This window comes from Narcine bancroftii, chromosome 4 (genome assembly GCF_036971445.1).
Source record: "Narcine bancroftii isolate sNarBan1 chromosome 4, sNarBan1.hap1, whole genome shotgun sequence".
NCBI lineage: Eukaryota > Metazoa > Chordata > Chondrichthyes > Torpediniformes > Narcinidae > Narcine > Narcine bancroftii.
The window spans coordinates 184,972,708-185,000,062 of NC_091472.1; the positions used below are offsets into that span (position 1 = coordinate 184,972,708).

Genomic DNA, 27,355 nt, shown 5'->3' on the forward strand with positions numbered 1-27,355 from the left:
CCTGGACTCCAAACCGTTTAATACCTTTAGTGGGTAACAAGATCCTAGACACCTGGTGTAGGAATAGCATCAGGTATATAGAGGACTGTTACGAGCAGGGACAATTAATGTCATATGAACAGGTTAGGCAGAAATATGACTTATCAAACAGGACATTCCACTGCTACCTTCAGATAAGATCTTTTCTACAGGACAAATTAGGTCCAGCTATGGACCTACCAAAGTGCAGTGATACAGAGAGCATGATTCAAAGGGGGATCACACAGAAATTTATTTCAGCAATCTATTTCCTGCTCCAAGCGGAAGGACCCAAACGAGGTCTTCATAAATCGAGAGAGGGGTGGGAATCGAACTTAGGAATAACGATTGGTAAGTGGTGCCGGTCTGACTTATGCTGGACCAGCATGACTGCAGTCATCAATACGAGATACAGGCTGGTGCAGTATAATTTCTTGCACCAGTTGCATCTGATGCCACAAAGGATTAACAGGTCTAAGCCGGAACTGTCAGATCAATGTTTTAGATGCGGCATTGAGACAGGAAACTTTGTAAACTCAACTTGGACATGTACTAAGGTGAGGCCCTTCTAGGCAGAGCTAGGCGAAGTCCTAGGGAAAATTATAAATAAGGAATTCCCACAGGATCCTGAGCTGTTCCTGCTGGGCAACATAATGGACAAAAGACTTGTAATGAAGCTGTTCAAATTCCAAATTCAATTTGTAATGATCGCATTGGCAGTGGCCAGGAAGTGCATAGTGGTTACTTGGAAGTCCGACTCTTTCCTGAGTATTGTGCAGTGGAGCAGGGTGATGCAAGCCTGTGTTCCCCTTGAGAAAATTACCTACAATTTAAGGGGAAAGTACAGCACCTTTCAAAAAAATTGGCACCCATACCTGAACCATATAGGAGCACAGTTGTGTAAAAGACAACTTTACGTCAGGGCCTGGTTTGCCCCAATCCCTCCCTAATTCTGGGGTGGAGCAGGTGAGGGGTCCACCTCAGTCCAGCCAGGAAAAGTCAGTTGGACCAGGACAGACCCATAACTCCCCGATATGATTTATTCCCATGTTGTGAATGTTTTAATGTCTTAAATGTTCATTTTTGGTTGTTTGTGTTAAGTGTTCGATGTTGAGGGAACGGGGTGGGGGGAGGGAGGACTTGATAGAAAATTTGCATAGATTGGATAAGGATAAGTTGTAATTGACATAGATTTGTAAATACTGTTGATGACAAAGTTGTAAACTGTTGAGTTCAAATCAGGAAATCTATAAATAAAAAATTCAAAAAAGAACTTCTTCCTCCAGCATTTCTTGTGGCAGTCTATCACAAACCAAATGTCTAATTGCAAAAGTGTCAGATATGGTTGAGGAACGAGATAAAAAATTATGCACTTAAGCTGATGGAAAACGTAAGCACCTGAACTTCTTGCTTTCTTCCTGGTAACTCTAGCAACCTTGGATGGTTCAACAGAACTCAGAGTAATGCATTCATTCTGTCTGCAGTGTGTCTGTTAAAACACAGAGAAATGCTTGAGGAACTTAGCCAGTCCTGCAGCCTTCCTAGGAGAAAGGAAGGCCTGAATAAGGGCTCAGGCCCAAAACGTAAGTGATATATCTTTACCTCCTACGGTCGCTGCAACCTTCAGCATTTCTGTGTTTTTACAACAATCACAGTGGCTCTAGACTTTCGTGTTTCACTCTGTGTCTTTTTGTATGTCCTTTCCATAGTAACACACAACTACATTTCATGCCATGTGATGAAATGAGCTTGCTCCCAATGATCCTCTTAGTGAGGTCCATAGTCCTTAATGTATATTTGCTTTCGTCACTAACTACATTTGCCTTTAAACTCCTGGCAAGTGCTCCTGGTAGAAGATTGACAATCACACCTAGCTGACCCGGTCAGTAGTTATATGCTGACCATTGGGAACAGCAGAAATTTTCAAATAATTATTTCATTTTACTGACATGCCCTTTTTTCGTGAACCATCTGTTATTTATAAATGGAGCCTTCCGTGAAGGGCTGCCTTGAGACTGAGCTGCTAACATTGACAGAGGGACAAAAGATGACATTTATTGAAGAAAAGGGACTCGTGCTAAGGCAGTATAATCTCATTACAAAGCAAATCTGCTGTTTATGAATGTAGTTTTTAAGATGGGTCTCTTGTGTATTGCAGCATTTGGAAGACAACAATCTTCTCTGGCAGCCAGAGAGATATTTATCGTTTGCAACTGCACTGTGTGGGAGTATTTTCCCCAATCTCCTGTCTGAATCTCCTTCAGTATGTTATTTATTCTAGAAATATGAAGGACTATATGCTTAGATGATCTTGGGATCATATTCTCCTTTGATTTAAATATTTACATTTATGAAGGGTCAAAAATCACTTTCTTCCTTGAGTCAAGGAACATTTGGAGTTAGTTGCTTCTGATCATTCGTTTTAAAAAAAAATTGTCAATGGTCCAGAAAATTGTGCAGTTGCCAATAAAATGAGTTAAAATGTCAAATTTTCATCATTGGTCTCGTGATCCGAAGCTGAACTATTCAGAACAATGAAACAAGAAAGTATAACGGATCATACCCTTGAGGAAGAGGGTAATGGTGGCTTATCCCAGCATTCTTAGTGACAGTAGAAGTCCCCTATTAAAGTGATAGGTTCAAGTTCATATATGTCAGGACTTTCCCTTTTGTCAGCGATATACATCCAACACCACCTGACGGAATATTCTTGAAGATAAAAATTCACTTTTTCAATATATGTATTAAAATTGGTGAATTCTTTCCATTTCAATATTGGAAAATGAATGAGAACCGTTTTAGATTTTCCTCACAGAATGTGGTAAACCTCGATGGAGTACGATGATTGACAAGATGTACTGCTGGATCCATGAAAATTTTCCATCTCACTCCAGTGCACAGATGGAATTTATTTTTGAAACGTGACTGCCATTGTATTGGTGAAGATAATAGTTTTTATAATAAAATCTTCACTCTCTTATCTATTTGAACAATAAACCTTAATTTAAATGTGTGATATATAGCGAGTCTATTTAGAACTTCAAGCAATGCCTACCAGCCTTTCAACCCATGGTTGCATCCTCCCAGAGCACAGTAGGTATTTGACTGCAAACTGTGGTGAATTTCTTTCTCCTCAGTCACCAAGGTTGGTTTGTTTTGGATGGATACATTCCATAAATAATGTTTTCCAATTTAGTGGGTGGGAGGTATGTTGGATGAGTTCGTCCATCCAACATTTGATAATGCTCCAGTGCCATCATTTAGTGCAATCTTTCCCATCAACGCTAGATGTATGTCAATTCTGATTTGCAGGGAGAGGGGTTAGAATTTATTACACCAATGGAAAGCCCTGAAGAAATGGCTTAAAAATTTCCGTTGTGCTTTTTCTCTGGATTTTAGCCAAGGTCGTGGCCTGAGATCACTAAAACTCCAGTGAAAATTCCAACTCACAATGTTGAACTTTGGACAGACGCCAAAAGGAATAATTTGGAAAAAAATTTCATGTGAAGCAAAAATGACATCTTCGTTAAGTTCCTGTTGAGATAGGCTTTTGCAGGAAAGAGAAATATCTATTTTATACTGAGCAGCCATTCTCAATGAAGCCCATACTGCTCCCCCTGGAAGCCACAGCACATTTAAGGGCGTGGCGTGGAGTGAAATCATAAAATCTTCTTAATGTTTTGTTTATGCAGTCAGTAGGAGAGAAGAATGTCAAAACCAACTAAACTTGGCCCCTTCACAGGGAAGGAGGTCCCATAAACTTTGAACAGATTCCTAAGGGGGCCTCAGCCAAAACTAAGTTGAGAATGGCAGCTTTAGAGCATGTTGAACCTCCTAACGACACCTTGATCGCAGCTCCAGAACACCTATTTCAGACCAGACCACACAACCATAATTATTTGAACACTGGATATCTAGTTGTATTGGAAGCTTAGTTATCGATTACTTTCCTTTAAAAATCCCTGAGCATGATGCATGCTATTTACAGAGAAATCTGTACCTTTAACCAAATTCTGGCTAGATATTGAACTGAAATATTGCATCTGCCTGACCCACTGACTTCCTGCAGCAGTGTGTTTATATTTGCTCCATATTATAGCACCAGCAGTCTCTTGTGTCTTGGTATTAGGACAAACTTGTGGAGGGGTTAACAATTAGCTCAGCAAGTTTTTTCTTTGAAACACTAAGTTGGAACACCCTGCTGCGGGTAGTGGTGGAAGCCGATACAATAGTGGCATTTCAGTGGATTAAGAGACAGGCACGCGGAACATGCAGAGAATGGATCATGTGTAAATGGCAATGAAGTGAACGCTGGCCCCCTTTCTGTAGATTAAGAGAGATGAAGATCTCAAGAATAATTCTGTGAAAACGTTAACAACCATTAACTCAGTCGTTCGAGGGTCTCTAGTACTGTGATGGGATGCACTGGCATGCGTCTTTTTGCACTTGTGTTAACCATCCATAAAGTTCTACTTGCAGCATTATAAGGAATGGAAAGTAATAATGGTTTTGCTAATTATGGATGATGATTAGCAAGGGATCAGCCACTTGTTATCCATCTCCTATCATTTCTACTGAGTATATTGGAAATTAAGATTGAGCAGACGATTGAGTAGCAGCAGCCACATCACACATCTTCCAAATTCAAATTTGCCATCTGAGTCTACAATGCATCACATTGAACTTCATAGGTTAAAAAAAAATTGCAATTTCACATATTCCTGTTCTTTCGCCCATCTCCTGCTACGATTACTGCTATGTGGCAGGGAAGAACCTTCCTTCCTGAGCTGTCATTCTCTCTGGCTTGCTTTTTAGATGAATAACTAAGCAGAAGGCACAGTTCTAGGAATGTTCCTTTGGTGACTTCCAGAGCTTATTAGCAAAGAAAACCTTTCAAAACGAGTGGAAGTCTCTAACAACCATCACTGTAAGGATTTTCCCTCTATTAGTGTGAAAAGCACAGAGGGGACACATTCTAGTGGTGAATCAAAGCTGCCACGATGAAATCCTTCCTCTAAAAGACAGAGAACGAAGCAATTCTGGCTCCATTTTTAATGCATCATTAGAACTGCTTTAAATGTGTTCAGAATAATCGTACAAGGGTGTGATCCATCCCACAACTTACAATAATTTTTGAATGATATGCTGGATAAATAGGTTGATAAATTGTTAAGATAGATAAACAAAGTGGGACACGAGGTTGGCAATCTATTGTTGTATTAGGACATTAAATGGTTCAGACTATGATAATTAAAACACTGCAGATGACCCAAATATGAAACAAAACGATAAAATACCCAGCGAATCAAGCAGCATCTGTGGAGAGATAAACAGAGTTAATGTTTCAGGTTCGCAAATTTTTTTTAAATCAGAACCTTTCAGTTTTGGTAAAAAAGAGTGACTGACCCAATACTTTTACTTGGTTTCTCTTGACGTACAGTAAATAACTCGAGAGACTGAGTCACTGATCTATAGGCTTTTATTTACAATGGACTGGGGCCTCATCCTGTGCCGTGACCCAGGAAGGGTCAAGGTGTTGGAGGCTTAATACGAGGTCAAGAGAGGGAGGGGCCAGGGGTACAGTCGGCAAAATGGGGCAGAACCAGGTAATCAGAAATACAGCAGTTCACCAAATCTCTTTTCACCGATTATTGACCTGACTCATTAATTCTGTTGCCCTCTTTCCAAAGATGCTGCCTGATCTACTGAGAGTCTCCAACATTTTCTCTTTATAATTTGGGTTTGAAAGTCATTGAAAGTCTACAGCCAGAAGAAGGAGCTTACAACTATTATATTATTTAACCCTTGAACATTTAACTGCTTCCTGCTGGTGATTAACAACTTTAAAAAAATACACTAGTTTACTGGTTGTATTCATTTCCCTGCACAACATATCTTTGGTAAATTACTGACAGCTTTGAATACATTGAGTAAGGATCTCAATTTGTGTTCAATTAAATCATCTTTTTATTGAAGGAAGGACATGGTTTACTTTTCAGCTCAAACTTGTTTGTATAAATGCATCCTAAAATCTTCCATGAACCTGCAAAAATTAACCAAATTGCCATGAAAGAGCAGGGAAGCTAACGTCAGGCTGAAATCAGATTTTCTAAATCTTTTAATGCCTGTTTAAGAACCACTTGCTTGGAACTTACCAGGCCATGTTTCATTTGAGCCCGTTCTTTCAAAACATCTTGGCAGTAGGAAGTTTGAGAGTAATCCTTCAAAAAAATTTAATTTAGCATGAAACTTACAATTGCCAGTATAAAGGAAGATCATTGCTTTTTCATTTGTTGCATGAAAAATAAATCCTCGACATACTTCAGATTAGTAATCTTGTCAGTTTAACCTTTTTTAAAAATCTTTATTACTTAATGAGCATAACTAAATATTATTAATCAGAGTGTCATGTCCAAAACTTGATTTTAGTTACTAATCATCTGTATTAAATCATTTGCATGTTTCATCATTGCAATAAATTTGGTGTGAACTCCTTTACATCTAAAACAAGCAGTTCTCTGAGCAGAATGATGGAAATTTGCCATGTTCATTATTTCCATCTGGCAACAGAGCAGGTCCCAGCAGTAAGTTTGATTTAATCTATAAGAAACAATTCCTTAATTTTTTTTTTCTCCCATTAGTTTAACATAGTTGTGCAGGAAACAAAATTCTAAAGTGAAAGAGAATCTATCTCAAGTCTAACAATTGGAGCAGTGCTGTATTCATCAGGTTTCCCCCCCACCCCCCTTCTGACATTCAAGATCCTGCATTAAAAAAATCCAAAGGTATTTTGGAGATGCTCAGGTTGTTCTACTGTTGCAGATTTTCAGGACAAAATAGATGTACTTGATTAAGTTTCTTCATGTGTTTTATTCCAACAGGGCAAAAGCTAAAAAAGGTGTGAACATTGTTGATGTAAGATCCAGCATTCCATCCTTGTGGGAAGTTAAGCAGGAGATGGGAAATGGTGGGAAACACTCTATCGCAACGGTGACTTGCCGGAAGAAACTCGGTTCTTCAAGTAACAGGTAGGAAATTGTGAGGAATATATGTATATTGTATCATGTGACATCAGCAAGCACTTGCAAATATCTGCAAGCCATTGATTCTGTTCTCTTGCGTGAACCAGGCCAGACTTGCGGTGGTTTAGATGATTCATTTAGTTACACATTTTTGGAAAGAAATTTAAGTGTTTTTGATTTCCTGTGTTCATCAATACTCCCTGAAGTATTTTACTTTAGATTTGGTAACTTGTTTAATGGCACCTCCAGGAATTAGGAATCAGCAAATGCAATGCCCAGAAGTGCTGCCAGAACTCAGCATCCATAGAAAGCAATAATCAGTCAAAGTTTCGGGCCTGAGCCCTTCTTCGGGTGTGCCCAAAATCAGGAAGATGCACAAATGGAGTGGGAACGGGAGTGGGAGGAGGTAGGTTGGGTGGAGGAGGGTAAGTGGGAGGTGAATACAGGTGGGAGGGGGTAGAGGAAGGAACTGAGAGGGCTCGGGGATGATAGTTGTCCGATAGGAAAAGGAAGGGAAAGGAGTGGGGGGGGGGCGATGGAGGTTAGAGAGATGAAGGAAAGGTAGAGAGCAGGCGAGGGGGTGAATGGAAATTTGGAGGTCAAATTGATGCTGTCTGGTTGGAGACTGCCCGGATAGAATGCATTCCTCAACCTGGCAACACATGATGGACAGACATGTCAGTGTGGCAATGGGGTGGGGAGTTAAAGTGGTTGGCCATTGGGATTTCCTTGCTGATACAACAGATAGGGCTAAGGGGCTCAGTGAAGTGAGTCCCCAGTCAGCATCCAGTCTCCCTAACGTGGAGGAGGGAGCGTCAGGAGCACCAGAAACTTACCAAGATGTACTTGCTCTTCACAGTAATATGACATTTTGTAGATTCGCAAGTGATTCACTTGATAGGATAATCCCAGGCCCCATATGGTGGTGAAGCAGGAGGTGCAAGTGTAGCATTTCATGCAGTCACAAGGGTAGGTGCAAAAGGAGCAATTGGTGGCAAGGGACGAGTGGACGAGGGAGTCACAGAGAGAGGAATCCCTATGTAAGCTGAGAGAGGGGCTAGGAGGGTGAAATGTGTCTGGTGGTGGGATCCTGTTGCCGGATAGGGAAACTAGCGGAGAATCATATGTTGGATGCAGTGGGGTCAGTGCCGGAAGAACCCTGTCCTTGTGGCATCTGGGGGAGGGGGGGTGGGCCAGGCCAGATGCATGGGAAATAAAGGAGATGCAGGTGAGAGGTGAGGGCTGAGTTAATGGCAGAAGAGTGGAAGTTAATTTTTTGTCAAGGAGGAGGACATCTCAGATTTCCACAACTCACCAATATCTAACTATCACTTGCTAGCCTGTGCTCCTCCTCTTTCCCCTGCTTCTCTTCCTCCCCATCCCCCTCTTCGTTCCACCCCTCAACCTACTTATTCAGATGCCTGCTTAAGTTTTGGCACACCTGAAGGAGAGCTGATACCTGAAACATACGCTGCCTTGTGCTTTCCATGGATGCTGCTTGACCTGGTGGGTTTCTCCAGCATGTACTGCAGTAGGCCTCAGCAACTGCTGATTTCTTATTCACCTCTCAGCTGACTTAAATTGGGAATTCTTAAAGATCATAAATCTCCCACATATAGATACCCAAAGCTTACCACTACCTGGCAGATCTCTCTTGAATGAATACAGGACGAAACTGAAAAGATTTTCACCTGCAATTTGATTACAGGAATGCTGAAAGGCTATGGGCCTGAATAAGGAATATCAAACCGGGCTCAAATGAAACATGGCCTGGAAGTGCTTAGCAAAGAGGCAAAATGGAAGAATAGAACTCAATTCTCATGAGCTTTGCCTCCTGTAGCATTCAGAGTGGGGTTGGCTGTGTAATTGCTCTGTGCAATGCACCGTTGCAAGACACGTGGCCCATCGTTAAATCGTCCCTTACCATATCTGTCTCTTGACAAATTTGCTGCAGATTCTTCTGAAGCCAAGCTTAACCCTTGCAAGAGGACACGTTGGTGAATGCTTCCAATTTGTTGTCCTTCTCAGCAGAATTTGCATTTAAATCAAAGCATTTGTGAACGCTTTAATTTTACGTCTGAAAGTTGAACTTGGAAAATGTTGTCACTTGATGTGCAGACCTCAATGTTAATTAACTTCACTTGTGGTGTCTTTATATATTTTAATAGCTTACCTAGATCTCAAAAATAGTGTCATAATTCTAAAGTACTGTGACAGGTGTAATTTTCTTGATTTGCAAGACATGTGGAAAGTGAAAGCTTTAATCATTTTATTCAAAGGTTTTGGCAGACAGCTTTTAAAAGTACCACTCTTCTTTTCAAAAGAGTTTTGTGTGGTAGCTTCCAGTAGCAAAAGAATTTACATATAAGTATTATGCCAACCAACAAGGAACATTTTTATTGCATTTTTAGCAATTTTTGGAACACGTATCTGGAGCTCATTGCTGCGTTTTGCTTTGTGACTATCTTTCCACACTGGCCTTATAGTATATACTATCAAACTTGCCATATTTCGCTTCCTGTGAATAGACTGCACCTTGTATGGATCTAAGACCAAGCTTTCTATTAGCTGAATTGACTGAAAAATCCATTTTATTTTCCATTTTGCTGCATTATCAGAAGCCCTTAATGGCTCCTAAGTTTGAGAAAAATATTATCTTGTAAATGTGGAATTATGGTATGAAAATGTGAGATTAATGTTAATTTTAAAATTTCTCAACCTATTGAATAACATAGGATCAAGTATTCAAAGCCCACCTCCGTTCCCCTATTTTTGTGCATACATATTAACCTGTATCCTTCCGATTCACATGCCAGTGCTGGTTGGGGGTGATCAGTTTCACAGTTTTCCCTTGTTCTGTTTAGGTTCAGTAACTTCCCATCCAGGTGGAATGGGTAGGGATATCATAACCCAGTCGATTTGGGCTTTGTCCCTTGGTACAGTGGCATATGCTTTACGATTCTGTTATATTTACTGCTGTCTGCTTTTTGAGGACCTCTCCTCCGAATTTTGGGTAAAGAGAGCCGACACAACATTATATACTGAGATGCGGATTATTTTTAAGCAACAATTGCCCCAGATTATTACTGTGAAAATGAGGAGTGGGTGTCAGATGCATTCAACATTTTCTTGAATAGATGATGTGTGCTTTGACGTACATCAATAATCCAGTCAGCTATTTCATGTGAGCAGAGTAAGTGCTCCATCCCATACCCATTCTCCCCTAACCCCGGTCATTGTTGACAGGATTGAAATAGCTTCACAGTTACTTTTTTGTTTTATTTTGGAGTTTTTAGTGCATCCACAAAGGTTGAGAGGGAATGAAATCTTGAACTGCGATTAAAACTGAAAATCTGGTTTCAATTTCAGATTTTCACCATTTTATATATTTTTTTCCCCTCATTTGTGGTTTGTTCACTTCAAAACAGTTCAATTTGGTTAAAGTGGTTTAGTTCTTGCTTTGGTTGACACTGTTGAGTACATAAATCTAGGTCTACTTTCTTCCTAGTGGGGATACCAAGTGGATGATCCTCAGATGTGAGGGAGTTAGTCAGTATCGCAGGGATTTCTTCAAACTTATTCTCAGCCTTTCCCCTCCAACCTCTTGTTTGGTCTTCAGGCCTTCACTTAACCATCAGGTTAGCAGCTAAACATTGAAGAACCTTGTGTGAAAACTGCCGCGATTCAGCGATTCAAATAGTGCTCAAAGAACCAACAACGTCGGATACGTAAGGATAACATTGGTTCTCGGTCTTTGCAAAGAAACAAAAAGCAATTGTCTTCAAGCCTTAACAGAAATGAGAAAACCTGGAGGCTAGTAGCCAAAATTTGAACTGCACATCTCCCTGTAACCTCCTGTGTGGAGGTATAATTTTCTCCCATGTGTAAATAACTTGTGCCTTCAAGCTAAGTATATTATTAGGACAAATTGTGAAGATAAAAATACTAACAGATCTGAGAATGTTAATATATATGAAGCAGATACAAAATTGAATTGGATAAATATCAAATAAAATTTTTGAGTATTGCAATAGCGACAGCGAAATAATGTGTGGCAATAACATGGAAAACAGAGAATTTTGCAGCAATAGACAGAGGGAACATTGAAATGCAAAACTGTAGACCATTAGAAAAGATTACTTATAGTTTAAGAAATCAGATTGGGAACTTCTATTAGATTTTGGAACCATATATGGATTTTGTTAGTAAAGTCCATCCACATCATCCATATTGCCCACTCCTCTCAATTAATATTTAGAAAATAAAATAATGATCGTAAGAAAATATGAATAATAATGAATGTATAGATTTAGATGGTTTTTTTCTTTCTTTGGGGGTGGGAGAGAGAGAGGTTGGTGGAGAAATATTTTTTTTTGTATCATTTTGTATTTTGTTGTTATAATGTGGTATCTATATACATTGAATTTATGTCTGTATTGATGCAAATGATACATAAAATTTTCAAAAGAAAGTTGTCCGGGGTCTCTAAAGTGGTCAAAATCCACACCCTGGGGGTTGATGGGACTATCCATGGAGTCAATAAATGTCAGGGGGTTGATGCCACCGGGGGGGGGGTGTGGGGGGCAGAGATTAATTGAACCTTTGGAGTGGAAAGCAGGGGCGGATAAACAGAAATTAGCACCTATGGCAGTGGCGGCCAACCTCTTGTGAGAACAGGCTTTGATGGGCGCCATATTGTATTTGGCTTCGGCCTTTGAATGAGTTGAGAACGAACGGGAGGACTGACTGAGTATAGCAGAAAGATGTATGTGTTCTTTGTACTTTTGGTAGCAACCTCCTCCCATTCAGTGCTGCTGCTGCCGCGCACCCCCCCCCCCCACCCCACAATCCAGTGCCAGGGTTCCATGTCTGGGGGTTGATGGTCTAAATGGTTTGGGGACCCCCTGAGTTAAGACATTATCTGTTCAGTACCAGGAAGGGCTCAGTGAATTACAGCTGCTCAGCCTATGGACAAATTGGATAAGCCTATCAAAGGATAACTCTCCAATGGACTGATGTTAGCCAGGCACAGAATGTTTCCTGGATCATCCGCTCAGCTATTTTTCACATTTCCGCTGGCTTTGTTCCCAGGCCTGCTTCTCATCTGGGCCCGTTCTCCGTGTTGCCAAACTCATTATCCTGTCACATTATATTCCAAAGCGTGTGTATGCATTATGAAAATTGATGGGTTGCAAGTTTTGAACTGGCATGTGTACATATTTCAGTCACTCAAATTCAGACATTTATTCTACTTCCTACCATCAATCATTCTGTAGATGTACTTGCTCTTCACAGTAATATGACATTTTGTACACTTTGATGTTAAGTTATTGAACCACAGATTAATATCCTAAGAGATGAAACATTTGATGTACAACACTAGACTTGTTGGATACACAAAGGAGTCCACAGATGCTGGAATCTGAAAATAAACACAGTCTGCTGGAGGAGCTCAGCAGGTCAAGGAGCACCAGAGAGAGAAAAAAGAACGCTCCTTGAGCTGCAACATTTTCAACAATACTTGTTAGATTTTATTTTTGCACGAGACCATTCCTTCTTGTATACCTCAGGTTCTGACGAGAAATTTGGTACTTCGTTATATAGTTGCAAGTCGGAATTGGCCCAGTGTATCAACACACCATTTGAATCACTGTGTACAACATCTATTGCCGATCTGATTAGTCAGTCAGCATTAAGGAATATACGGGCTTCTTTTATCTGGTGCTAAATTTTAGGAGTTACCGCAAGACTTCGTAGAACTTAATGATAGATCCTGCAAAGCCATCTGCGCACCAGCGAGTTGAATTGGAACAGTCACCATCTTGATGCAGGCAGGAGTCATGGACAAGGAAAATTCACAGAGACTATACAAGGGCCATCAGATCACAATATCAAAAATTGTTACTCATATGAGAGCTACGTAAACCAACGTGCAACTCAGGTCTAAATTTGATGGACCATTTCTACCTATGGCTCCAGTCCCTCATTGTTCCTCCAGCTTCTACGGTTCTTGTGTTTGTCGACACTAATTAAATTCTGTCCTTTTCTGTAACTCTTCCAGTGTTTGCTGCTTTCTTTCCTCGCTCCAAGTTGCAAAGGTTTACGGGCATCTTTGTGTGGCTGAAGAGCATTGTCACTGCCACGATTCAGCAGGGATGCCAACGCACTGAGCCAATTCAAATAGTGTTCAAAGAACCAATGTTTGTCAGAACCTCAAGACTCCAAGGATTAAATTAGTTCTTGTCCTTTAGAAAGAAAATAAAGGCAGTTGTTATCGTACGAGATGCATGGGTGCACTGGTAATCAGCATAACTGGAAGTGCAAGCAGCGAGTAGACCAGCCCGGAGATGCTGCAGGACGAGGGGCCAGAAGACAGGTACTCATCTAGAAGCCAAATCCTGTTATTTCCCACCATGCACTTTGGAAGGATAAATATTTGAGATGATGGCACAATTAAAACTACCACTTGCTCTTGAACTGCAAAGCAGGAGACATAAAAGTCTGCACATGCTTGGAATATGGAGCAAGAACAAGTGGCCGGAAGAACTCAGTGGGACAAGCAGAATCTCTGCAGAGAGGTGGAAGGTTGATGCTTTGGTTCTAGACTCTCGGTCGGAAGCCATATGGCCCAAAACGGAGCCGAAGACAAGTAGCAAGGAAGGGCATGTCTCCATAATAGCAAGTCTTGATGAAAACTTGATCTAAGAGCAGGAGAGCTGTAAAATTTCCAGTGGGAGAGCGTCGCATGGAACCTGTATCGAAGAAAGGGGGAAAATTTGTTTGAAGTGAGCATTCCTTGAAGAGGCTTTGTGGTGGAGACATAAGGATCTGCAAATGCTGGAATCTGGAGCAAGAAGAAAATTGCTGGAGGAATCAGTGTGTCAGGTGCCATCCGTGGGGGGAGGAGGGGGGGTAATGGAAGGCTGACATTTGAGGTTAGGACCTGAAACATCGACTCTCCATTTCTCTCCACAGGTGCTTCCTGACCTGCTTGAGTTCCATTTTCAATTTGATTTTTGTTTAAGGCATGTCTGAGGAATGTCAAGGTAACTCTGGTGAAGAATGTTCTCTGTTTGGCTTGTTGCAGGCTGGAAGCTTGGACATGTTTGCAAAATCCAACAGCTTGTTGTCCATCTCTGCATGTAGAGATCCTTTTCAATGTTTTTATTAACAATGACATTTCACATCCAAAAATACAGAGATATATTTTATAAGTCAAGAAAAGAAACTACACTTCACAAGATTCACAAGTCAAAGGAATAGAAACAGGCCACTAGGCCCATCGAGTCTGTTCCGTAAATCTACACTAAACTACTCTTCAGTAGTTCCAATTTCCAGCCTTTTCCCCATATCCCTTGATGCCCTCATTAATGAGATACTTGTCAAATTCCTGTTTAAATACTCCCAGTGATCTGGCTTCCACAGCTGTATACGGCAGTGAGTTCCACAGATCCACGACCCTCTGGCTAAAGAAGTTCTTCCTAATCTCGGTTTTAAATGGGTAGCTTCTCAGACCATGACCCCTTGTCCTCGATTGACCCACCAAGGGAAACATCTTACCTGCGTCCACCTATCTAAACCTTTCAAAATAGGAAATGCCTCTATGAGATCTCCTCTCATTCTCCTATACTCCAATGAATACAACGCAAGAGCTGCCAAATGCTCCTCATACATTAACCCTTGCATTCTGGGAATCATCCAAGTAAATCTCCTCTGCACCCTCTCCAACAACGTCATATCCTTTCTAAGACAGGGTCCCCAAAATTGCGCACAGTACTCCAAATGAGGTCTCACCAGAGTCCCATAGAGTCTTATCAGCACCTCTACTCTTAAATCATATCATTTCATCCAAGGTACCCCACATTTTAATCAAACAGATTAAACCCACTACCAAGAAAGAAGCTGCTTGAACAAGAAAAAAATGACAGAATTCTTGTCATAGTGATAAATTACCTCATTACCTCATAACAAATCAAAGATTATAAAAGTAATTCAAAAAGGGTCCCCACAGCATTTGAAAATTTGAATTCAAATTGGAAATTGAGCATCTAATCTTCTCTAAATTTAAACATGATGTCACGTAACCATTGAGCATGATGAGGCAGGGGTAACATCCCTCTATTTGAGCAACAGTGCCCACCGAGCCATTCAGCTCAGATGCTGTTAAAGCTATGTCACTCTTTTTAACAATACCAAACAAAGCAGGTAAGGGATTAGGTTTAAAATTAACTTTAAAAAGTGCAGAGAGAGCCTGAAATACGTTGTTCCAATATTTCTCAAGACTCATGTACAAATCACTATGACTTCTGTTGCAATGGTGTTCAACAGGTGGAAAGGGGGCTGTAGGCTTTTATCTGGCGCAAGTGCTATTCACTCCTCACACATCTTTGTCCAGGATTGGTATGAAAACCTTGCCCAAGTAATGACTGAAAACACATTGTGCTCAATGCCCAGGTGGGATGCAACTATGCGCAAAGACGATCTGCAAAAATCTTAAGTGCCAACAAAATGAACATTCAGTCTGAAATTTGTGAATGAGTGAAGGTAGTACATGAGAATGAAGATGATGATGATTTTCATCTATGACTGGTCAAGTTTTTTGCAACAAGTAAAAGCCGCTCTGGAGGTTGACAATGTGCCTGCCTCCCTTTAGTTTGTCCCCTTGTGCACAAAATGAGCAGTGAGACAACCATTGCTACGCTATATGCTGTATTTGGATGATGTGGCAACCGATGCACATAGCTGGCTGGTTGTGAACTGTTCGAATCTGGCACAGTCCTGATCTCTTATTCTATTATTTATTCCAGAGACATAAGCATTCTTGGTAAGCTGAGTGTTTAGTGGCCAAACTTGGTTGCTCTCTAGATGCAAATGGCTAGGTCAGTGTTCAGTGAAAAGTCAGCCATAACACTGAGTGCCTGGCATCACATCAACTAGAGCACGTAAGGGGGGTGGGCTTCTTTTCCAAAGGATGCAAGTTAACCAGGTGGGTGCTCATAGCAATTTGGTAATTTCAAACTTGCCATGATTGGAACCATTTTAATTCTAGATTAATTTAACAAATTGAATCTAAGTTTTCTTGCGACCAAATTGAAACTTTTATCTGTGGATTAGTCCAGATCTCTTGTTTATAATTCCAGTCATATTCTCTCAAGATTGAAGTGTGTAGCAAACGAGTGAATGCTGGTTGTGAGTTCAGATTCAATAAATCTGTTGGTTGTTGAGGGTCTGGATGACAAGGTTGATTTTGCATAAGTTACTTCTTGTTTAATACTGGGGTTGAGCGAAATGTCAGGTGGACTTTGCTTTAATCCAAGTGATTAGGCTAGAGTAGCTCATTCTGTGCTTTTACTACCAGAGCTAAACTGAATGTGAAATGTTGGCACAAATATTGGAGATAGATGAGCAAAGAGAATTTAGTGACATTTAACACCAAGGGAATGACTTGCAGTTTCCTATGTGGGGTATCTGTAAACCTTTATAATTCAAGTTGACCATGAGTAATCAACAGAACATGGCTTCTGAAATCCAAGTCTTTTTCAACTTGATAAAGGAGATGACGGTTCAAAGTCTTTTTCAATGACTTTGGAATTTTTTGTTGTTTTAAAAAGAACGGCCTTTCTTTTATGAGATTATTACAATTTTGAAGCATTGTTACTCTTTATTTTACTGTATCTTTACAGGGACATTTCTGAATGAATGGTGCTGTTGAATTGGGGAAAATTTTGAATCTTTTCTTCACTCTGTTCCACCCCCCCAAAAAAAAATGTCTGGGAAATTATTATGCATGACTGTTCATCTCACATGTACTGAGCCAAAAAAAAATGGTCTGAATTCTGAAACGTGATGTAATGGCATTTGCACCTAACGCAGAGGGAAATTGAGCTGAAAGATGTATCGACCCTGTGACATCTCTGCCTCTCCCAAATTGGATGATGTCAAACATCTGTTTTGGAGGATTATTAGTGTCAAGAAACATGCCTGCAAAATAGCCAATTATCTTATTGCATTTTCTCGAAAAAAAAACAATTTTTTTCAGCTAATACTTCAAACATTTTACAGAGTGAAATAAATACATAAGGTTAAAGAGAAGTTGAAAAATCAAAATTACTAACACATATATTTTGAAATATTTGTCTGACTATATTAAAGTCTAAATTTTATTTGAGTTGGAGGGGTGGGCAGAGACTTTGCTCAGCCTGATAATAGTCGTGTTGAAAGGATAACGCGTTGAGTATTTTATCGTAAGAATCTATTAGTACAGTCGAAGTCCAAAATTCCAGATGTCAGAATCTTTTCAAAAACTCAAAACTTTAAAATTTAGCGGACTGTTGTGTGCGTGCTTATATGTGTAAGTATCACAGTCGCTCAGCAGCATCAAGTGACCACAAGCAGTACCGCAGATCACGGAAATGAACAAATAAACATTTATTTGTTTTTTCATACTTTATATTTTATATGAAAAGGCTTTGTAGATAAGCTAAAAAGTAACTAATTCATTTGTATAACTTCTGCTCTCATTTGTATGTTGTATTTTTCTTCTATCATGTTCACTTTTCCATATAATTTCGAGCATTACACACTTTTTTGTAGTGAAAAATATTTGTTTACATTTTTGTCCAGTGTTGACTTTATTTTTCTTTAAAACTGCTCGCTTTGATAAATGAAGCAAGAACAAATTCTCAAAATTTACCAGTTCATCTCTTCAATTTGAATTTTAAAAGCCCTGCCCGAGAATCCTGAAAACTGGTCAGACCCTATCCCTGAACAGTCTGGAATTTTGCACCTCAACTGTACCTGAAATCTTCATCGAATGACTGATTTTACTTGATTCTTGTGATTTAAAAAAAAATCTGCAGAACAATACAGCCTCTAAAAGGAAACTGTATTGCAAAACAACATCTTGGGTCTTTCTCTTTGAACCAATTGAGTGTGAAAATCCCCAAGATGCTGTCAGTTTCACATGGCAAATGCTGGAAGTTTCATCGTCATTATAACAGTAAAACCTGACTAATATTTACATGTTGAAGTTGTAATCACCAGGCAATAGCAAAACAAAACTAACTTCCTCTGTAGCTGCAATTGATTAAAAAAAACACTTCATCTTATTGTTTTGTGAAGTCCCAAATTGTGGGAGCTCAGTAGAATTGGAACATAGAAATCTACAGCACAGCACAGAACCCTTCAACCCACAGTGTTTGGCCCACCAAATATCCTTCTCTTACAACCCTAGAATTTCCCTCCATTTTTCTCTCAGGTCCATGCTCTCTTGAAATATTCTCTTGAAAGATCCTACTGTCCCTGTCTCCACCACCTTTGCCGGTACTGCACTGAATGCACCCATCACTCTCTGTGTGAAAAACCTACCTCTTACATTCCCCTGTACTTAGTCCCAAACACCTTAAAACTTTCCCCCTCCCATTAGCTATTTCATCCCGAGGAAAAAGCCTCTTGCCCTCCACATGATCATTGCCTCTCATCATCTCGTACACAATAGTTGAGCAAGGGTGGCGCACATGAAAAATAAAACCAAGATCCACTGTCAGCCTTTTGGTATCAAGAAATCTGTCTTTATGAGTCTGAGTTGGTTAAAATGCAGGAATACGCTTAGAGTTTTAAAAAATCTAAGCAAGGTGCTCCACTGATGCAGGAAGCCTTATTATTTGTGTTGTTGTGTGAACATAAGCAGGCCTGAATAAAGCATGTAAGACTGATGAGTGTTATTGGTCCTGTCAAAATAACAGTTCAGTGCTCTCCAATTTAACAACCAGATTCGCATCTGCCTTTAATAATATTGCAAGGAATGCATGGGTTACATGTGAATGATCACATGAGTGCAGTATTTTCACACTTCGGATTCTGCCTTTGTGCCAGGGCCGGATTAAGGTAGGGCAGGGCCTGTAACATATATTTTAAAAGGACCCTAAATAGTGTCGGCTGTGCAGTTGAGGTAGGGGGGGGGAGGGGGGGAGAAAAGTGTGATGGCAGCCCACAAAGTGGCAGCTGGAGTATGCTCAGTGAGGGGGAAGTGTGATGCCCCCCCCCCCACCCCTTGCATCTTAAATAGTCTTAATTATTCTTAACAAAATGATGCTAGATTTCTCAGATCACTCTATATTGAGTGATTACCAGTGCATCCTTGATGAAAGGTTACAATAATTTTCGCTACCATCCCTTTAAGCTTTCATGTTTCCTACCAATCCACCCCCCCCAACCCAAACAGCCATTATATAACACTGATAGTATTACTTAAATGTAGCTATCAATTTCAAATGTTAAAAGTATTTGCTGTAGAAATGTGCCCCAATACTTTTGTTCAGTCTCCATTTCTTTCACAAGTTGGGAATCAACAAATTGTGCAGCGGGTATAAAATACCATTCTTCCGTAGTCTGTGTTAATAACCCCGATTAAAGGCAATAATTGGTCAACATCACAAACTACTATAGCCAGTTATCACCTTTAATCAGGATTACAAACACAGACGATGGGAATGTGTATCTTATAGCCGCTGCACAAAGGTGAAAATGAAATGTTTACATTAAACACCCAGTCAGCCATTCATAGTTCATAGTCCATAAAGTAACAGAGCAAGGATTTAGCGCAGGGCCCTTGAAAATATGGGTCCATAACATATGCTCCTTTTACTAGTAACTTAGTGTGGGCCTGAAGTGGGCATTGCAGTGCATGCACGCACCCACACACACACACACACACACACACACACACACACACACACACACACACACACACACACACACACACACACACACACACACACACACACACACACAGAGTCAGATGCCATTTAACAGCGTCTGACACTTTTCAATCAGAAGACCCTCGTTTTCGTAATTTAAAAGAATGGATATGTTATGTGGTGTGGAATTTGATGGAGACGTGCAGTTCTTTCAGTGTGTACACCGGTTCATCACTCTCTTTCATTTAAATGCATATTGTGAATAAGGAAATATTAATTGAATTCCAACCTTTGATTATTATAGAGTTCAAATTTGGTTCAAAATATGGTAAATTCTGGTTATTATAGAATTAAAATTCCAGCTGCTTTGTCCTATAACAAAGAAATCTCTGGAGACTTGCGGAATAATTAAAGCCCAGTTAAAAGCAATTACTAAACTTGTGTCAGTTCATACCTAGGGTCTGAACTTTTTAGTATATAGGTATGGTTAGGTGTTTTATTGGTTTTGATTAGTGTCAGGCAAGATTGAATACTTTTAGCTGTTTAAAAAAATCTTCATCAAAGAAAAATGCATCAACTTTCAATCTCTATAAAGTGCAACTGAATTAAAATCAGTAATCAAAGCAGTTAATACACATTCAAAGTCACGCTAATTTATTAAAATATTGCTACTACCTGCAAAGTCACCTCTGTCTTATCACAACTAAGCAAACCAATGGGATTAGACATAATGGAGTAAAGTATGGAAGTCTGCAAGTGCAGTGGTTGAAGTTAGCAGGTTGAACAGTGCACTTTATACAGCAAAGTTAAAGATCCATAAACAACGTTTCAGGCTTGAGCCCTTCATCAAGGGATGAGCAAAGTGTAGGCAGGTGCCTGAATAAAATTGTATGGTGGTGGGCCTGGGGCAGCAGGGGGAGGAACACAGACCCACAGGCATAGATAGAATAAGGGAGGAAGGGCACATGAAACAGCATTCTCCATTCATCGGTGTAAAACATACAGACACACAACCAGACAAAACACACATACAGGCAAACTATATATATGTAGGACACATACTCAGAGAATATGAGAACAGGAGAGTCTTGGATGGTCAGTGTGAGCAGCTCCTTTGGTCGTTCAGCATCCTCACTGCCCATGGGAAGAAGTTGTTCTTCAGCCTGGTGGTGCTGGCCCTGATCCTCCTGTATCTCTTCCCCAAATGGGAGGAGCTAAAAGATGCTCATTTGCAGGGTGGAAGGCATCCTCAATGATTTTGCGCGCCCTCTTCAGATAATCATCATGGTAAATCACGTTAATAGGGGAGAGGCAGAATCCAGTGATCCTCTGTGCCACTCCTATGGTCCTGTGGATTAACCTCCATTCCATTTCTCTGCAGAAATGGTACCACACTGTAATCCAGATGGCCAGGATACTCGCGATAGAGCTCCTGTAGAAGGTTGACATAATGGTAGCCGGTAGCCTTGCCCACTTCAGTCTTCTCAGGAAGTGCAGTTGCTGTTGTGCCTTCCTGACAAGTGAAGAGATGTTGTGTGTCCATCATAGATCGCCCGATAAGTGAACTCGAAGGAACTTGGTGTTCTCCACTCTCTCTATGACAGAGTTGTTCCTGATCCTCCTGAAATTCACGATCATCTCCTTCATCTTGTCCACTTTGAGACTCAAGTTGTTACTCTCGTGCCATATCATGGAATTTTTCATCTCATCTCTGTAGTGCAACAACTCATCATCTTGCTGATGGGGCCAAGTACTGTGGGGCAACCTTGATGACTCTGTTGGAACTAGATCTGGCGCTGCAGTCGTGGGTCAGCAGTGCGGACAGGAATGTGCTGAGCATTCATCCCGAAGTTGTGCCAGGGCTCAGTATGACGGTGCTGAGAAAACAGGGGAGGAGCAAGAGGATGGATTTGTGAATGGAGAGGAAAGGGGGTGGAGAGCTGGAGAAAAGGAGATAGAGAGAGAGAGAGAGAGAGAGAGAGAGAGAGAGAGAGAGAGAGAGAGAGAGAGAGAGAGCGGGGAGTGGTCCAGCAGAAACCAGAGAAGCTGATGTTAATGCCATCTGGTTGGAAAGTACCCAGGCAGAATGTTAAGTTTTTCTCCTCCAATTTACAGGTGGCCGATTAGTCAAAATATTCACTTCAGAGGTAACATGTGGCTTTACTGAAACATATTGAAAGATATTGTAAATTCTGCAAGGTTGAAATTTATTTTTGATCAGGGGAGATAAAAAGAAAGGCATGCTTTTCCCTTAAGACGCCATAGATACCTTCTTCAGCTTGTATGTTCCACTTGTGCACTAAAAGCATATAGGCGAGACAGCTCTCATACATACTGGAGCAACAGCCTTTTGTAGCATCTATACAGATGAGGATAATGTGATGTTGCTTTGGGATTTGATAATTTATCATGTGTATAAATGATAGACTTTTCATTTGGAAAGTTGTAAGAACCTTTTACAGGTCACACGCTGACAAATGGATATGTTTCCCTGATAAAGTTTGGTATTTGACTTATTTCAGTTTGCATTTGTTGTGCAAACTAATTTAACACTTGGGAAATAAAAATGGTGCAATAAATGAAAGATTATTATAATATCTCAGATGGAAATGGGAATATAATGGCAGTAGAAGTAGTTATCTACTCACGGCCTGTATTCTAATAAAACTGTTCTGCAATCAAGTCAGAAAGAAACCACAGTCCTTATCGGTGAATGGTATTGAGAGGAGTACAAAACTGCTCTTCACTGGGAGTGTAAAATCTGTCCAGATGTGATTCACTGTTGATAAAGCTCAGAAAGAAATGATGCTTGATGAATAGAGCGCAAGGCTGTTCAGTTATGACTGTCACACTCTTTCAAGCCTGAATCTCATATTGATTTCCCCTCTGCAGGTTTAGATTGCACTCCTGCATTGTTTAGCACTATAGAGAACAGAAAGCGAAAGCACATTCTCAGATATTGTTGCTTCCAAAGACTCAACCCTGGTTAGTCCTTACTTTATCTTGAATCTACATATTGCATTTCATAAATTGTTTTACTCCTCCTTGGTCGAAGCCACTTTAACCAGTCATTATTCGTATTATCTTTCTGGTATTGTTTTTAAATCCCTTCACATAATTGCTTTTGCAACAGTTATGCTTCTCTTGGAAAACAGCCAAAGGCCTTTCCATTGTCACCTTGCATCAACTCCAATATATCCTGAATGTCCTACCTTGTACAAACTCCATTACACTGATCATTCTTGTGTGTTTCCCTGAGTCCCCTCTCCCTGATTAAATGGGCAGTAAAATGTCATATTGAAAACACAATGCCAGAGAAACTCAGCAGGGTCAAACAAAACAGTGCACTTTATAGAGCAAAGATAAAGACCCATAAAGAATGTTTCAGGCCTGAGCCCTTCATCAGGGTATGAAAAAAATGTAGGCAACACCTGAACAAATTGGTGAGGAGCACAGACCCACAGGCAGGAGGTAGTAGGTGGATAAGGGAGAGAGGGCACACCAGCAAACAGGGGGAGGGGGGATGACTCTGTGAATGAAGAGGGAAAGGAGTGGAAAGCTGGAGGAAGGAAGACAAAGGGTGAGGGAAGGGAGAGAGAACAGGGAGTAGGCTAGCAGAAAATGGAGAAAGCAATGATAATGCCATCCGGTTGGAGAGGGCCCATATGGAAAATCAAGTGTTGGATGTTTTCAGTCACTCCACTCATCTTCAGCAATCTTCTGTCATCCTATGGCAGAAGGCACATTCTCCATTTTTCTTTATGAACATTCCTTTTCCTGTGATCACTGTTCTTGTCTTTCTAATTCATGATATCATAGTGTTTTTCAATGGTAAAGAAATGCAAAATCTTAGTTTTTTTTAGCAAATGTTTTGTTAAATTCCAGTCTGTTCTCTCTCATTGCTGCACTTGATGTACATCATTTTGTATAACTTGATGGTATTTTCTTTACATAAAAGGAACTCTAGAACTGCAAATGGCTTGGTAATTGTTTATCATGCATTTGGCAAGACAGAATATAATGCCTTGCATATATTGTCATACCATTTGGGATGTACCCTACACTTCTTTCATGATGTGTAACTTCTTGTCTGACTGTAGAGGATCTTTGGTGCAGAGTGTAGTGTTACGGGGTATATTATATGTAAATATGTCTTTAAAAGAGATAGATTGTGGGGATTTAGTGTGTAGATCACTTCACAAACAGAATAACACTTCACAAAAGAGATCTCATTTAAAATACAAGAGTTTTGCTGAAAGTGAGACATTGAGGCACCAGTGCCTTTGCAAAAACAATGAAACTGCTTTGGAAGGAACTTCAGAAGCAAGTGCAAATGGATAAAAGCCCAAGATCAAGTGCTGATAAAGTTTGTTCAAAGATTGGGTTTGGAGCTACATACATCACGGTATCAGGCCCTTACGGCCCATGAGCTCATGCCACCTAGTTACACCCAATTGACCTACAACTCCACTAGGTTTTGGATGGTGGGAGTGAAAGCCCTCGCAGGCAGGGGGAGATTGTATAAACTCCTTACAAACAGCGCGGGATTAGAAGCTCGGACCTCATTGCTGGCACCGTAATGGCATTGCGCTAAACGCTATGCCATTTGTGTCGCCTTGTTGTTTGACATTTTCAGAAAGAATGTTGAATTTATTCCAGACAGGCAAACAAGACTATAAATATCCATTATTTGGTCTGGTGCACAAAGTAAGGCAAGCAGCATATACATCAGAGGAGTCATCAGATGATTACTTATTAATTGCATAGCATGTAGCAGATGTGGTTGCATATGAATACAGGAGATCTACAATTATTCTAGCAACAAGCTTGTAGTTACTGATATAAATCCAGCACTTGTGATTTGATAACTAACACCAAGTAAATGCAGGCATAGTTCTCTTAAAAGGCAAGAAAAATAACCCTCTCCAACTGCTTCTCTTTATTGGAATCAAGGATGTACAGAAATTATGTTTGTCATCTAGATTTTACTCAGTTTTGAGATTTTGATCATTCCACAATATCTGGATAAATAAAGAGTTGCAGAGATGAGTGGAAAGGACATGTAAGTGCTAAGGATGAATTACTTCAGTTCGAGCAGGTGGAGAAATATTCTCCAGGAATTTCAGATACATATATCTTTCTTTGGCTTGGCTTCGCGGACGAAGATTTATGGAGGGGGTAAAAAGTCCACGTCAGCTGCAGGCTCGTTTGTGGCTGACAAGTCCGATGTGGGACAGGCAGACACGGTTGCAGCGGTTGCAGGGGAAAATTGGTGGGTTGGGGTTGGGTGTTGGGTTTTTCCTCCTTTACCTTTTGTCAGTGAGGTGGGCTCTGCGGTCTTCTTCAAAGGAGGTTGCTGCCCGCCAAACTGTGAGGCGCCAAGATGCACGGTTTGAGGCGTTATCAGCCCACTGGCGGTGGTCAATGTGGCAGGCACCAAGAGATTTCTTTAGGCAGTCCTTGTACCTTTTCTTTGGTGCACCTCTGTCACGGTGGCCAGTGGAGAGCTCGCCATATAACACGATCTTGGGAAGGCGATGGTCCTCCATTCTGGAGACGTGACCCATCCAGCGCAGCTGGATCTTCAGCAGCGTGGACTCGATGCTGTTGACCTCTGCCATCTCGAGTACTTCGACGTTAGGGATGAAAGTGCTCCAATGGATGTTGAGGATGGAGCGGAGACAACGCTGGTGGAAGCGTTCTAGGAGCCGTAGGTGGTGCCGGTAGAGGACCCATGATTCGGAGCCGAACAGGAGTGTGGGTATGACGACGGCTCTGTATACGCTTATCTTTGTGAGGTTTTTCAGTTGGTTGTTTTTCCAGACTCTTTTGTGTAGTCTTCCAAAGGCGCTATTTGCCTTGGCGAGTCTCTTGTCTATCTCATTGTCGATCCTTGCATCTGATGAAATGGTACAGCCGAGATAGGTAAACTGGTTGACCGTTTTGAGTTTTGTGTGCCCGATGGAGATGTGGGGGGGCTGGTAGTCATGGTGGGGAGCTGGCTGATGGAGGACCTCAGTTTTCTTCAGGCTGACTTCCAGGCCAAACATTTTGGCAGTTTCCGCAAAGCAGGACGTCAAGCGCTGAAGAGCTGGCTCTGAATGGGCAACTAAAGTGGCATCGTCTGCAAAGAGTAGTTCACGGACAAGTTTCTCTTGTGTCTTGGTGTGAGCTTGCAGGCGCCTCAGATTGAAGAGACTGCCATCCATGCGGTACCGGATGTAAACAGCGTCTTCGTTGTTTGGGTCTTTCATGGCTTGGTTCAGCATCATGCTGAAGAAGATTGAAAAGAGGGTTGGTGCGAGAACACAGCCTTGCTTCATGCCATTAAGGCAGCCCTTGAGAGAATGCATTGAAAAAGCATTTACCTAAAATATAACTGAAATCTGCAAGCCAGTTTGTGCAACAGTTGAAGTGATCATTAGGCTTATTTAATAATTTGAATTAAATAACACTTAGAACAGCAACCACAGTAATATTTCAAATTACTCAATTCAATTCAAATTACTAGATACCCTCCAGGTCCAATGCACAAACTATGCTGTGATTTGACAAAAACAAAAGGATTAAATAGATCACTCCAGCTTCCTGTAATGAACCATTTGTTCTGAGGTTACCTACTTAAAAAAGGTTAGAAGGTAGAATTACAGTGAAACCACTAAATGATTTGAATGAAGCTGTTTCTTTTGGCTGCAATGGAAAAGCCTTTCAAATTAACTACATGCCGTCATAATAATCTTGACAGGAAGCATTAAATAATGTCCTTGCCTCTTCAGGCCCTTGCACTCCAATCATAAATTGTTGCTCTTTGAACCATTCACTTGAACGTGGCCCCTGGCCAAATCCAACAGCATGGCTCTCCCAGGAGGGAGGATTATTTGTGTACTGCCTTAGGTTGACCAGTTTCTGAGCCAAACAATTATTCCATGTGTTTGTGTTAGGTTGTGTTCAACAAAATCCCTCCAGAGAGCTCAGAGGGGATCATTTCATTGGTTATGAAGATTGCTTCCATATATTTTTCTCACTTGGGCCATTTGTTCCAAATACATAAGAATTTTGAGTTGAAGAGCCACACCAATAAAACTGATAGCAAACAGAAATGCGATGGGAACCTTAATTTTTGACATAACAGGATTACATCTGTGGCACAAAATTATTCCCAATACCATGAAAGCGATTTAGTAGCAAGTTGGGTGGATCTAATGATATCTAGCAGTGCAAACCATCAAAAAGGATCCTTGCAATCCTTTGCTTGTACTCTAATCTTTCCCATCATTCAACTGCACAAAGGATCAAAAAGTAAATCTTTTACTAATGTGTTACAATTAGTGCTGGAAGTAATATTATTTCATCAGCGTACTTGCTCCTTAGTCATCGCCTCCCTTCTTGTCACACTCTGAAAATAAACAACATCAAAATTCAGCTCACTTGTCTTCTGCGAAGTGAAGGGGTTTGTCAATCTCTGCAAATTACTAACTCACAAATGGTATGGGGCACCACTGTGATTTCTTCTCTCTCTGAGTTTTTATTTTGAAGATTTGTAAATGTTATGTTTCCACTTTGCTGAATATTGGGAGGAGAAAACTTAGTTTGAGAACATCATGTTTTCTTTTTTCT

The 27,355-nt window shown here is 40.6% G+C and overlaps 1 protein-coding gene across 1 annotated transcript in view; it reads left to right on the forward strand.

Moving 5' to 3' along the window:
- Positions 1–27,355, forward strand: part of LOC138761309 (transmembrane protein 132C) — a 988,143-nt gene that overhangs the window by 227,952 nt on the left and 732,836 nt on the right. The window contains exon 2 of the mRNA XM_069933208.1: positions 6,900–7,046. Coding sequence (XP_069789309.1) covers positions 6,900–7,046 — 147 coding nt within the window. The remainder of the gene's footprint in view (positions 1–6,899; positions 7,047–27,355) is intronic.